Source organism: Chrysochloris asiatica, unplaced genomic scaffold, assembly GCF_000296735.1.
Source record: "Chrysochloris asiatica unplaced genomic scaffold, ChrAsi1.0 scaffold00045, whole genome shotgun sequence".
Classification (NCBI taxonomy): domain Eukaryota; kingdom Metazoa; phylum Chordata; class Mammalia; order Afrosoricida; family Chrysochloridae; genus Chrysochloris; species Chrysochloris asiatica.
Window position 1 is genome coordinate 10,115,929 of NW_006408563.1, and position 14,268 is coordinate 10,130,196.

Sequence of the window (14,268 nt, forward strand, 5' to 3'; positions counted from 1 at the left end):
TCCAGGTAATTGATTTCAAAGAGACAGACAGCCCTGAGTCAGTTTCTGTTTCATGGTAGCACTATTGGGCAGTCTACTCTGTCATATAGCATCAAAAGATGGAAGGAATACACAAAGTCACTGTACCAATAAGAAACAATAAATGTTCAATCATTTCAAGAGGTAGCATATGATCAAGAACTAATGATACTGAAAGGAAGGCATTAGTGAAAAACAGCGTTCCAGGAATTGATGGAATACAATTGAAATCTTTCAACAAACTGATGCGGCACTGGAGGCACTCATCTATGCCAAGAAATACGGAAGACAGCTACTTAATAATTGGAAAAGATCCATATTTGTGTCCATTTCAAAGAGAGGTGACCCAACAGGACGTGAGTATCATCAGACAATATCATTAATATTGCTTGCAAGTAAAATTTTGCAGAAGACAAATTAAAAATGGCAGCAACAGTAAATTGACAGGGAACTGCCAGAATTTCAAGACAATTCAGTCAAGGGTGCGGAACAAGGGATATCACTGCTGATGTCAGGTGGATCTTGTTTAAAAGCAGAGAATACCAAAAAGATGTTTACATGTGCTTTATTGATTATGTAAAGATTATCTGTTGTGTGGATCATGACAAGCTATGGACAACATTGTGGAGTATGGGTATTCCAGAACATTTCATTCTGGGACCTGTAGATAGACCAAGAGGCAGTCGTTCAAACAGAACAAGGCAGCATTGAATGATTTAAAATTAGAAAAGATGTTCACCATACTTACTCAATCTGAATGCTGAGCAAATAATCCAAGAAGCTGGATTATATGAATAATGTGGCATCAGGATTGGAGGAAGACTCATTAACAACCTGCGATATGCAGATGACACAACCTTGCTTGCTAAAAGTGAAGAGGACTTAAAATACTTACTGATGAAGACTAAAGACCACAGCCTTCTGTATGGGCTGCATCACAATGTAAAGTAAACAGAAATCCTCACCACTGGACCAATAACATCAAGATAAATACAACGACTGAAAGCAACAGTCAAGAAATCCAATGACATATTGCATTAGGCAAATCTGCTGCATAAGACCTCTTTAAAGTGTACAAGAGCAAAGATGTCAGTATGAAGACTCAGGTGAGCCTGACCCAAAGTCGTGGTATTTTCAATAACCTTATATGTATGTGAAAGTTGGACAATGAACCATGAATACTGAAGAATTGATGCATTTGAGTTGTGGAGTTGGAGAATATTAAAAGTACCATGTACTGACAGAAGAACAAACAAATCAGTGTTGGGACAAGTACAGCCAGAATGCTCCTTAGAAACCAAATGTAACTTCTCTCTCACAGTTAGGACATATTATTAGGAGAGACCAGTCCCTGAAGGACATCATGCTTGATAAAGTGAAGGATCAGTGGAAAAGCATGACTCCCAACGAGATGGATTGGCACAGTGGCAGCAGCAATGGGTTCAAACGTAGCAATAATTGTGAGGTTGGTGCAGGACTGGGCAGTATTTCATTCTGTTGTGCATAGGGTCACTTATGGGTTGGTATGACTAGGTGCCATCTAACAATACTGTTTTATATGGAATCTTGGTGTGGTGCTGTAGGATAAGCACGGGGCTTATAACCAAAAAGTCGGGGATTCAAACCCACCAGGTACTCCTCGGAAACCCTATCTAGGGTCACCATGAGTCAGAACCGACTTGATGGCATTTAACAACAGCACTGTCAGTAGGGTCATGGTGAGTCGGAATTAACTCCACAGACAGTGGGTACTGCGGGTTAATGCGCTGGACTGCAAGGTCAGTTCGAATACAAGGTCAGGGTTCAAGCTCACCAGTCTCTCCTCAAAACCCTATACAGGGTCACTATGAGTCGGAACCGACTTGACGGCACTTAACAAAAACAACATATTTACTTTGCCTTTACAACTCATTACTATCTTCAGTGCCCTGGCCCTAATTGTTTTCTTTACATTGGACCGTTTTCTCTCTCTAAAGCCTGGAGTTGCACAAGATCCTTTGCCTTTCAGTTCCAAAGAGAAAGTAAGTAAACGTTAGACGTCCTCATTATCTTTTTTCTCCAAAAAAAAAAAGGAGAGAGGTATTTTTAAAATCAACAAACATTTTTAAGATTGCCCCAAGCCACAGAGCTACCACTTTGCCCGCGGTTTTCCCTCCTAACATTTGAGATTCCCCTCATATCAAACTAACACTACCTCCTCTCTTACCCGGAAACGGAAAAAGAAAAACTCAGCACCCCTACGTTCCGGGATTCATTTTTCCGCAGGTTTCCTGGTGAACGGAGCCGAATGGCCAGTGCCGACTGGTCCGTAGAGCCGTCGCTCTCAGCCGCCTCCGCTTTTTATTGGCTGACTGGGGTGCCGCCTCTTGAGCAGGGCGGGAGATTCGGTGTACTGCCGACAAGCATCCCATCCCCCCAGCCAGCTTCTGGTGCGCTTTAGCTCGGCCCTCTTCCGGCGTTCCTGCTGAGTACTTGTCCCTGTGGCTGGGGCCAGAGCATCCTTTCCTGCTGTAACGACTCAGCCCGGCATCGTCCGGTGCGCACTAGACGGCCAGAGCCGAGCCCCTTGGGGATCTAGCGGTGCGTTGTGAGGCCATTGGGCAGCCTCCGTTTTCTGTTTGGCGGCTGGCTTCCGAGGTGAGACCCGACCCGCCCAGGCTCTGCAGCCGAGCGGGTGACCCCTCTCAGGGCTTTCCCCTCGGTCTCCCGCTCTCCCCTCCTCAGTTTACCTCCTGTCCCGCCTGTCCGAGGACCCCCGGCCAACGGAGCGCACCCCTCTTGCTCAGCAGCCAAGGCCCAGAGCGAAGTCTGCAGTACTTTGCTGCGTCTGCCTGCCCGCCGGGCAGTGAGGCAGTGATGGAATAGCCGTAGCGTGCCGGGGACCCAGTGAAACCTACATACGTGGTCCCTGGCCTGCTTGTCAAAGGAGAGCCCGTGACAATCCGCAACGAAGCGGGGAGAGTGCCCGGTGAGAAGAGCATGTACAACGAGAGATGGGGCGTTCAGCCCGCACACCCTAAAGCTACAGCCTTTGATGTCATCCCAAACGGAGAGCCAAAGGCGCCCCGCTCACTAAACGGCCACCCCCGTTCTGCTTGTTGTAAAATGCTGATTACTCTGGAGCTTTCGTAGAACTTTTAAAATGAAGAGGCTGTTGTTGCATTACTTGTCATATTACAGTTGAAATCCCATTGGAGTAAAATTTCCCCATGGAGCCAAGACACAGCCCCTTAGTTAAATAGCGATTTGAAGGAAAAGGTCAGGGCCCAGCACCTTTGTGTAAATGGTCATTTCTTGAGCACTTTTTCTGTTGTAAAGTGTTAAAGGAGGTAAGAGGTGTGTAGGGTGCAATCGAGGTTGGAACTGGCAAACGTTTCCTGAGCATTTTCATGTGGCAGGCACATAATCTCATTTGAGAGATCCAAAGTCGCCCCGCTCTAAGGTGCACCCCTAAGACTGGTGGTTAACCATTCACCCACATCCTTTTGAAAGGATTCTGTTTTTAAATTTGCTCGAACGTTTTCATTTGCTCTCAAAGGAGAGTGTGTTGCTGTTAACACTTAGTGCTGCTGCTGTTACTGTTTTTATTGTTAAGTGCACTTGTATTGGTTTGCATTTGAGCAGTCCAGTGCTTATCCTACAGCGCCACACCAGGACTTATATGTTGTTTGTTATTGTTAACTGTCACTGAGTTGGTTACGACCTATAGCTACCCTGTTTAGGATTTCAAAGGAGCAACTGATAAAATTGAACCACTGACCTTGTGGTTCAAACCGACCTTGCAGTCCAGTGCGTATCCTACCAGTATCTGTATAAATAGTAAAATATTGTATTTATGTGCAAAGTGTAAGTCTCAGAGCTATTGTAAGGATTAAATGAGAATATATATAGTCAAAACTATGTTGAGTACATAAAAAACAGTTGCGCTTGAGTGGACTTCCAACTCCTGTGTGTCAGAATAGAATTCTGCTTTATAGGGTTTTTAATATCTGTTTTTTCCGCAAATATCCTGGCCTGTTTTCTAAGGCATCTTTGGGTAAATGCAAAGCTCCAACCTAATTGGTAACTGTTTGCACCACCCAGGTACTCTGATACATTTGGTGTTGGTAAGTGCCCTTGAGTCATCTCTGACCCATAGCACCCTATATAGGGTTTCTGATGAGCAGCTGGTAAGTTTGAACCACTAACCTTGCAGTTCAAATGGCTTTGCAGTCTGGCTCATTAACTCACAGTGCCATATAGGAGTGTGTTCAAATTTTGCCTTCCTTGTCTGTTGCCTCCCCCATCCCCCATCTAGAGCTCAGTATAAAAAGGCTTATAGAATTTCTGGGTCAAATGGTAGGTAATAATGATCTTTTGACCTTTACTGTACCACCATGGAGTCTGAGTATGGCTCTGTGGGATAATGAACCAGACAGCAAGGTCAGTTTGAACTACAAGGTCGGCAGTTCAAATTCACCAACTGTTCCTTGGAAATCCTGTACAGGGTCACTGTTAGTCAGAACTGACTCACTGGCACTTAACAACAACAACAATACCACCATAGTTTAACTCTAGTTTTGTGAGGTCTAAATTTTTCTCTTCATCCTTTTTCTTAACACTCATGGTGGACTCCTTGATTTCTCCCTTTTGCTTTTGTTTTCCTATTAACTGAGTCCGACTGAGTTCTGTTTTGAATTACAGGTCATTCTACTTGAATTTTCCAGCTGCAGAATGTGTAGTACCTTTAAAGGTAAATGACAATTGAAATAGGTAATTTTATTGTAGTTATCTGTCAAAGAACAAAACCAAACATAGCACCATTTAGTATAACTGTCTCATGAGGTGACACCTTCAGTTTCTCTTGTCAGGAGAAAAGCCCAAAGCAGGATCTGTTAGAGAATGAGGAGGGAAAAGTTTCACTGGGAACACCAAATCTTAGTTTATGGTTTTTTGTAAGTGGTGCGAGAATCATAGATTAACTTCAGGCTACTAACTGTTAGTTTTGATACTAAATTTTGTCAGAGTTGCCACAGTTTATCAAGGTTTTGCCTGCTTACTGAAGTCAGAAATCAGTACCATATTAGAGAGATTCATGTTTCCTCTTTAGTTACCAAAATATCTAGAAAGTCAGATTCATAATCATAAACTTGTGAACATAACAATAAAAGCTAACCAGACCCACTGCTCTTAAGTCGATTCCACTCCATAGTGACTGTAAGACAGAATAGAACTGCCCCATAGAGTAACCAAGGCTATTACAGAATTAGACTGCTTCGTCTTTCTCCTTCAGAGTGGCAGGTGAGCTTGAACCACTGACCTTTTAGTTCACAAACTCGTGTTTTAATCACTGTGCCACCAGGGCTCCTAATAAAAGTAAACGTTGAGGGTTATTCGATCCAGGTTTGGTACACCAGTGAAATGTCACAGATTTCTCCCAGGATTCCCTTTTCCTATACTCTTTTTTTAATAATCCAACCTCTTTCTGTTAATGTGGTGGTTCTATTGATTGATTGATTACAGTTTTTCTTATAATGATTGTTTTCCTGAGATAACATTTTAGTTACCTTGATTAGAGTTGGCCCTTCCTAAATTTCAGACTCTTCTTCCATTCTTTATTTTTCATATATGAAATTATGTTATTTATAATCAAAATCATATAAACATAGTAATTCCTAGTTGGTTTTCTATACTTAAAAAGACTTTCAAATGGGGAGAAAAAAACAGTGTTATATAAATTCTTGTATTCATTATGTTAATGTTTAATTTTTTGGTGGTTAAATGTTCATTACTTTCGAGTGATCGATTGCTTCTCTTTAGGTTGGCTGTGATGAGTAAACTGGAATTAAAGGAAGACAAGATGTTGGAGGTTCGATTTGTGGGGGATGATGATGTTCTTAATCACATTCTTGATAGAGAAGGAGGTACTGAATGATTATTACTATACAGTTGTAGAGATGCTTATGTAATACTTTAGATTTGTTCACTTTTTAAGATACCTTAATCCATTTTGGAGGTAGAACACAAAAATATTGATCTAATAAGGTTGTGACTAAAAACTCCTTTGATGTTTAGTCTATTTTATTCAAACTTTAATTGAAAAATAAAAAGTAGTCTCATGTAACATGAAGTATTCAGAAGTAGTGGTATTGCCATTGAAATTTAAAAGTGTGGCTATTTGGAGTATAAACCTATACTTCCAATATTTTTATGAAAAATTTCATTGTAGAAACTGGAAGAATGGTCAGTACTTTCACCTAAAGAAAAAAACACTGAGATTTTTTTTTTTTTTTTCATCTAAGTAATGACAAAGTAAGTTATGTTTAAACTAATTTGTATCTGTCATGTTCTAATTCTTGGATGTACTTACAGGAACTAAATTAAAAAAGGAACGAACTCAGCTTTTGGTTAACACAAAAAAATTACTAAAGAAGCCAGAAAATGACTTAGAAGATGACCAGGAAGTCTTAAAAGATCAGAATTATGTGGAAGTTTTGGGGAGAAATGTTCAAGGTATTGAAGGTAGGGGAATTTACACTACTATTTTACTTATAGCAGATACTACTTTGGAAAATACACAAAAGTAATCTTATAGATTAGGCAATGGTGTACTACTATTTTCTTTACATTTTTGCTTCACAGTTCTCTCTTAACAAACAGCCAGTCCTATATTTCATTATTTTTAGAAAGAAGGACTCTACAGACCAACCACTCAAAATGTCTTTTCTGTCCTTTTTTTTTTTTTTTTTTTTTTTTTTTTGTGAATTGAGTGAAGGTTTACAGAGCAGATTGTCAGTTTTACATTTAAAATATCATCTACTTTGCTTCATGATAATGATTCCAATCCCCTCAATGTACCAAGAGTTAGAAGTATTTGCCTCTATTCATTTTAATTATTGCATTCTTTCCCTGTCTTCTGCTACCTTCATCTTCCTTTGCGAACATAACCTACCTTTTGTTATATATTGCCTGCCCTGTCACCCATGCTAATTTGTGTCTGCTCTTTAGCCTGTGAATAATTTTCCTTCCCCACCTCTCCTCTGCTCCCATAAGACCATCATAAATTATTTTTTCAAGAAAACCTTTTCTTAACATTTTACAACATTCTTCTTACACAATATTTGTGTTTTTGTGATTGACTGGATTAATTTCACTCAGCATAATGTCCTCCAGTTTCATCCATGTTATAAGGTGTTTCACACAGATTCCTTGTTCCTTGTAGTATTCTATTGTGTGTATGTGCCAATTTTTTTTTTTTTTTTTTAGCATCCTTCTGTAGATGGACATTTAGGCTTTTACCATCTTACTGATGTGTCTATTATATTGAAGGATCTTGTTTTTTTTAAATCCATTCTGCTCTCTCTGTCTCTTGACTGATGCCTTTAAATCATTTACATTCAGTGTTGTTATCAATAGGTATGAATTGATTGCTGTCATTTTGCTGTGTGTTTTTTTTGTGTGTGTGGTGCTGTTGGTTTCTTTCACATAATTTTCTGTGCAAAGTTCATTTTGTTTGTGGCTTTTTTATTCATTTTCATTCTGTGTGTTAATGTTTACTAAATCTTTGCAATTTTCTTTTTTTATTTTGATATGCAGGTATATTCATTTTCTTTGAGGTTACCCTGTAATTTATTAATTTTTCCCAGTTTAAGACAGTCTGTTTTATCATGTAATCTACTTGACTTCCTTGCGATTTGGAAATTCTATATTTACATTATTCCCTTTTTTTGCTTTATAGTGGACTTCATAATAAACTAATATCTCTGGTTTCCTGTTTTCAGTCTTGTCATTTTGTTTTGCTTTGGATACTTCTGTATCTAAATTGAGTTCTGGTGATATTGTCATGTGTGTTAATCGCAGGTTGTTGTCTTTTGTTGTTGGTTCTCAGTCCAAAGAATGTTTTTGTGCAGTGCCATTGAGTAGGTTCCAACCCATAGCAACCCTATATAGGATTTCTGAGGAACAGCTGGTGAGATTGACCCGCCGACCTTGCATTTCTAACTGACTGTACTCTGGTTATTACAAATTCCTTTAATTTCTGTTTATCCGGAAACATCCTAATTTCACTGTTGTATTTGAGGGACTGCTTTGCTGAGTATAAAATTCTTGGCTGACAATATTTTTTTCCAAAGTTTGTTAAATGTCATTTCATTGCCTTCTTGCCTGCATGGTTTCCACTGAAAAATCAGATCATAGTCTTAAAAAAAAAACAAAAAACCTTTTTGTTTTTTCCAAGCTGCTCTCAGGATTCTTTACTTGTCTTTTGTTTTGAAGTTTGATTATGATATGCCTTGGTGATTGTCTTTTAGTATCTATTCTGTTTAGGGCACATTCAACTTCTTATATGCTTATCTTCTTATCTGTCATGATGTTAAGGAAATTTTCTTTCAACAACTCTTCAACAGTTTTCTCCATGCTTTTTCTTTTCTCTTCCTGTTCTAAAATTCCAATTACCCATAAGTTTGTTCCTCTTCTTGGTATCCCACATAACTTATAGGCTTTCTTCAGATTTTTTCATTCTTTTTTTTGATGGTTCATCTAGCATACTAGTATTGAGAGTTTATCTTCATGTTCACTAATTTGGGCTTCCAAGCTTTGAATCTACTCCTTTGCCCTTCCAATGTATTGTACATTTCTGAAATCTTAGTATTAATCTTCTGGATTTCTAATTGTAGATTTAGTATTGTTTAAAAATTTGCATTTAATTTGTCTTTGTTCTTGTTTTCTTGAATCCTTCCAAACGTTTTTCTGTGTTTTCCTTAGTTTCCTCACTCTTTCTGTCAATTCTTTTAAAGTACCTAAAATATCATTATTTTGAATTCTTTTACATTTAGTTTCATTACCTTTTCTTCCTTAGGAATGTTGTCTGGCTCTGCATCTTGGTCACTTGTTTGAACCATTCTCTCATTTCTTCATGTGCATTAAAATTGTCTGTTGTCTAGAGCATTGCATTTTTATACTTTTATGATTGTATTTTCATGTGTTCTTAGGCTCTCACCAACTGTCTGCTGTATATGTAGTTAGAGAATGGAAGGATATGCACCGTTGTCGTTTGTCATTCATACACCTCAAGTTTGGCTGGTGTTGGTTGCTGTCTTATCATTGATCAGGTGGTATAGGAGCTGGTATTGGGTCTTACCCAATGGATGGAGCTGTAAAGGTCACAATTGTGGCTGGGCTATATGGGCACAATTACTATCTTCCAATGGGTGGAAAATGTAAACCCACACACATACATACAAGAAAACAAAACAGAATCAACCAAAAAGGAACCAACAATGAAAAGAGAAAATAATAGAAAAAGAGAAATAGAAACAGGCAGCAACCATAAAAAAAGAATACAGTAACTATAAAGACAAAGAGGGACAGGGAAATGGAGCTATAGAAGAGAAAAATAAAAGGAAGAAGTCCAAACAAAAACAACCACTTAATAACTAAAAATAAGAGAGGAAATAAAAGGAAGAAATTTTTTTAAAAAAGAAAACACATAGAAAAACCAGGGAGAGAGAAGATGAAAAGAGAAAGAGAGCAGAAAGTAGTACAGAAAGATCAAAAGGGGAAAAAGAATACAGGAAATGAAAAACAGAAGGAAAAACTAAAGCAGAGATGTTGGTGGTGGCTGTGTGCCATGGAGTCGTTTCCGACTCATAGTGACCCTGTACAGGGTTTCCGAGGCTGTAAATCTTTATAGGAGCAGAACGCCTCATCTTTCTCCCACCGAACAGCTGGTAGTTTCGAACTGCTGACCTTGCGGTTCACAGCCCGATTTGTAACCACTACACTACCAGAGCTCCTTAAAGCAGAGATAAAAAGAATAACATTCAAGGAAATGGAAAGAGAAGAAGGAGAAAGAATAAACAAAACAATGAAACAAATGGAGAAAACAAACAGAAAAAACAATGTAAATGTTTGATCTGGAGAAGAGAAAACTCTGGAGCTCCTATAAGCCAACGAGCTAATAAGGTGGGCATGGGAGGGATGTGACAGCAGAGTACTGACTCTAGATGGACTTCCTGTCAGCCTTGGTATTACCTATGTTCAGGACATTCCATCTGGAAGTAGTTAGTAGTTCGTAGAGCTTACTTGATGGAGCTGGTCTCAGTGTCTCTTAGGACCATAGGGCACCTTGGGGAAGGGTGAGTGGTTAAAACTGGTGATTCTATAGGTCTGGAGCCAAGCCCACCTGAAATCAGGCACCACAGCATTGCAGCTAGGCCCCTTCCTTACAGTGGGTTGGCTCCCAACCACATGGCTTTGAGAGAGCAGAGTTTGTGTTGGGGTGGATGAGGTTGGGGGCTGGCAGCACCTCTGGTCACCATGGGCATATGGGGAAAATGAAGGAGTCGCATCTTTGTCATCACTTGTATGAATCTGCTCTCACAAAAGTTCAACATGGTCTTGTTGCTTCTGGCCAGTCATTCACCAGCCAGTCCTGCTCAGCTTCTCCTCCCAGAGAACACTCAATCCACTTCTCTAACCGTTCCTCTCAAGTTAGTGTTCCAGAATTTCCATATCTGTCTGTTTCATTTGGTCTCTCATATCTTTGTTGTAGAGGGCCTGTGTAGTGAGTCTGCCTATTACATTATCTTGCCAGAGTTCCCAAAGTTATTTTCTAAGATATTTAATTTTAACTAACTTTAAAATAATTTCATAAAGCAAGTCACTTCCTCATACCCATGGTGTTCTTTATACATGGTTGGAAGGAATAGTTCAGGAAGTAGTGCTGTTCAAACTTAGGTATGCCAGTGGTGGTTATGCTTTATTTGTACTTACACCTAGGTCAGATTCCTGCCATGTTATACTTAAAGCATTTTTTTTTTTTTTTTTTTAAGATTTTATTGTGAGTAGAGTGTTAATTTACATGGGAGAACATTGGTTTTACACTCATCGTGTTGTATATTGTAATGATTACAGTCCCCTCCATGCTCATCATTTAACAGTATTTGCTTCTCTTCCCTCTATTTTTTGGGGTTCCTTTTGATGTACACAAAAACAATCAGAAATACATAATCATTTAAACAACCGAAGGGCACATTCTGCAAGCCTGCCTCCTGGCCGCCAGCACACAGCCTTTCTCTTTCTATGAGTCTAGTCTTCAGCTACTCTGTCTCACCATGCCATCACCTCTGCCTCCATCTCTGGTGTCGTTGCTTCTCTGGTTAGGTCCCACATTCTGCTTGTGCTCTTCTCCCTTGGTGGTTTATAACGTTGTTGTTGTTGTTGTTGTTGTTAAGTGCTGTTGAGTCGGTTCCGACCCATAGCGACCCTGTACAGGGTTTCCGAGGGTGTAAATCTTTACGGAAGTAGAAAGCCTCATCGTTCTCCTGCGGAGCGGCTAGTAGTTTTGAACTGCTGACCTTAAGGTTTGCAGCCCGATAAGATTGATTAATTACATTTTATTTTTTAAATGTTTTACTCTGATTTGGGTGAAAGTTTACAAAGTAAATTAGTTTAATTTTCCATTCAACTCTTCATACTCATTTTGTTTCATGCCATTGAGTGCAGCCCCCACAGCAGCAATACTCATTGTACTTCGCCCCTGTATTCCCTGTTCCCATTGGCCCATCTGTATCCCTTCTTAACTTCTGAACTTTGTACTTGGGCAAAAGCTACCCATTTTCTCTCAAATGGTTGGTTAGTCTAAGGAGTGTTGGTGTCCCTGATGTTACCATTCACCTTATATTGTTTTTAAGTGCTTTTGAGTTGATACCAACTCATAGCAACCATGTATAGGGTTTCTGAGGAGTGGATGGTGAGTTTGAACTACCAACCTTGTGGTTCAGTACTTGTTCTACAGCGCCACACCTTATAGACCTGTCTGTTGTTTGGCCAAAAGTTGAGCCACGCAGGTGAGTAATTTCCAAGGTTGGGTTGACTAAGGGCCATGCTCTCAGGGGTTCCACCAGTCTGCCCAACCGGCGAACCTCATCTTTTTCTATGATTCTGAGTTTTGTTCCACATTTTCCCCCCACTCTATTCAGGACCTTTTAATGTGATCCCTTTCAGAGTGGTCGGTAGTAGTAGCCAGACATCATCTAGTTCTTCAGATATCAAGGCAGAAACGATGACGTGGAGAGACAGAGCGGCTGGGGACTTTAGACCAAGAGACGGGGCGGGGCTGTGTGCTGATGACCTAGGGGCAGGCTTGCAGGGTATACCCTTTGGTTGGTTGATGATACATGGAGGGGATTGTAACCATGGCAATGAAATGATATACGATAGAATGAAGTAAAGCTAATGTTCTCCTGTAGAAACTATCACATAATTCACGATAAAACATTAAAAAAAAAGGTAATTGGAGAATAACAGTCAAGTCAAGTTTCATTAAGTGCATTTTTATCATATAACAACTATTTAAATCACATCCTCAGTTAATAATTATACTTTGTGTGTTTGCTTCAAAAAATAATTAAAACAATAAAGTCTCTTTTGTTTTCCTTCCCCAGAGGAAACTACTATTATGGATTGAATGCTTATCCCTTTAACCGCTTTATTGTGTTTTTGCATGTATTTTGCTGATCTTTGAACATATTTTATGTGTGTTTGAAAATTTTTATAAACAATATCATAGTCTGTAACTTTTTTTTACCTCACCTTATGTATTTAGAATTATGCACTGATACACAGGGTAAGTCAAAAAAGTATTGCTACTACAGTTCCAGTTCATACATGCCGTTTTATCCAAACAAAACATGATTAAGCATATCTCTTCAATTAGTGGACAGCTGTCGACAAGTTCTCTGAGTAATAATGCTTATCTTAGTCTTTTTAGACTATCTTCAAAAAAAGGTTTCCTTTTGTGCCGTAGAAGAAACTGATTTTGAGGTCAGGGCTAGTACCAAAATTTTAACACAATTTTCAAGTGGACATCTTCTCAAATCACTGAAGCTTTGCAACAAGTTAACAAGAATGCTACCCCACATAAAACAACAGTTTTTAGATATATCAGGCATTTTCGAAAGTATTGGAAAGACCTCAAATATGAGCCAAGAGAGGGAACACCATCAATTTCAGTGAATGAAGAAACTGGTTAATGAAGACCATAGACTTACCATTGATGCAATAACTACTGAACTTGGGATGTCACATGATTCAGCATTTTCAATTTTTAAGTGAATATCTTGGCATCAGTAAGCTTTTGCATGATGGGTAATAAAAGCATTGCACAAAGATTAGCCTAGCTCAAAGAACTGATTTTTCCCATCAGTCTCTTTAAGCAAGATTGACAATAATGAAGACAATTCTATGTAACAAACTGTAACCATGGACAAGTCTTGCATTTACCAATATAATCCAAAGAGCAGTGTCCAACCACAACAGTGGCTTCTGAAGAAATCTGCTGGGCTAATTCAATTCAAGGCAGAGAAGTCAGCTCAGAAGATTATGTTGTTGCTGTTTGTTGTTGTTGTGAAGTGCCATCAAGGCTGTTCTGACCCATAACAACCCGGTATAGGGTTTCCACGGAGCAGTTCAAACGGCTTTGCATTCTGGCACAATAACCCACAGTGCCACGCCAGGACTCGTTGCTGTTAAGTGCCATCAAATCAGTTCTTACTCATAGCAACCATGTATAGCGTTCTGAGGGGCTGCTGGTGAACTTGAACCACCAGCCTTGCGGTTCAAACAACCTTGAAATCCAGCGCATTAACCCATAGCTGTTTTTTTGGAATTCCAAGCAGGTAATCTTGATAGATTTTCTCCAAAGACACAGGAAAATCATGGGTGCTAATTAGGAAGAAGTTTTAAGAAAATGGAAAACTGTATTAATGAGAAAAAGTCCAAGAAAGTTGTGCTAAGGAATATTTTTTTCCATCATGACAATACACCTGCTCATTCTTCAAGGGTAACAAGAACTGTCTATAAAAATCTTGCTGGGAAACCATCCACCCTTCAGCCCTGATCTTGCCCCTACAGATTTCTTTTTCCCAAAACTCTGCATTTCAAAGGAACATGATTTGAGTCCCTACAAGATGCCAAAACTGCTGTTTTGACATGGTATATCTGGAAGAGCACAGAATTTTTCAGAGAAGGGTTAGAGAGATAGAAACATTGCCTTCGGAAGTGTAGAGACCAAGATGGAGATGTCAACAAACAATATTTCACATTTTGATATTTTTGTGTAATAAAGGTTTCTATGATTTTATAGCAATACTTATTACTTCATACATAGATACCTAGTCCATTTGTATTTAATCTACATAGTATTTCTATGTAGTATGAATATGTTGTTGTTGTTGTTAAGTGCCGTCAAGTCAGTTCCGACCCATAGCG

General features: G+C 39.2%; 1 protein-coding gene across 1 annotated transcript in view; it reads left to right on the forward strand.

Annotated features, from left to right (window-relative positions):
* Positions 1-4,701: 4,701 nt before the first annotated feature.
* The window catches only part of ORC2 (origin recognition complex, subunit 2), a 69,159-nt gene continuing 59,592 nt past the window's right edge, over positions 4,702-14,268 (forward strand). Inside the window, exons 1-3 of the mRNA XM_006861990.1 lie at positions 4,702-4,750; positions 5,818-5,921; positions 6,370-6,510. Of these exons, the coding sequence (XP_006862052.1) occupies positions 5,828-5,921; positions 6,370-6,510 (235 nt within the window). The 5' untranslated portion in view covers positions 4,702-4,750; positions 5,818-5,827. The remainder of the gene's footprint in view (positions 4,751-5,817; positions 5,922-6,369; positions 6,511-14,268) is intronic.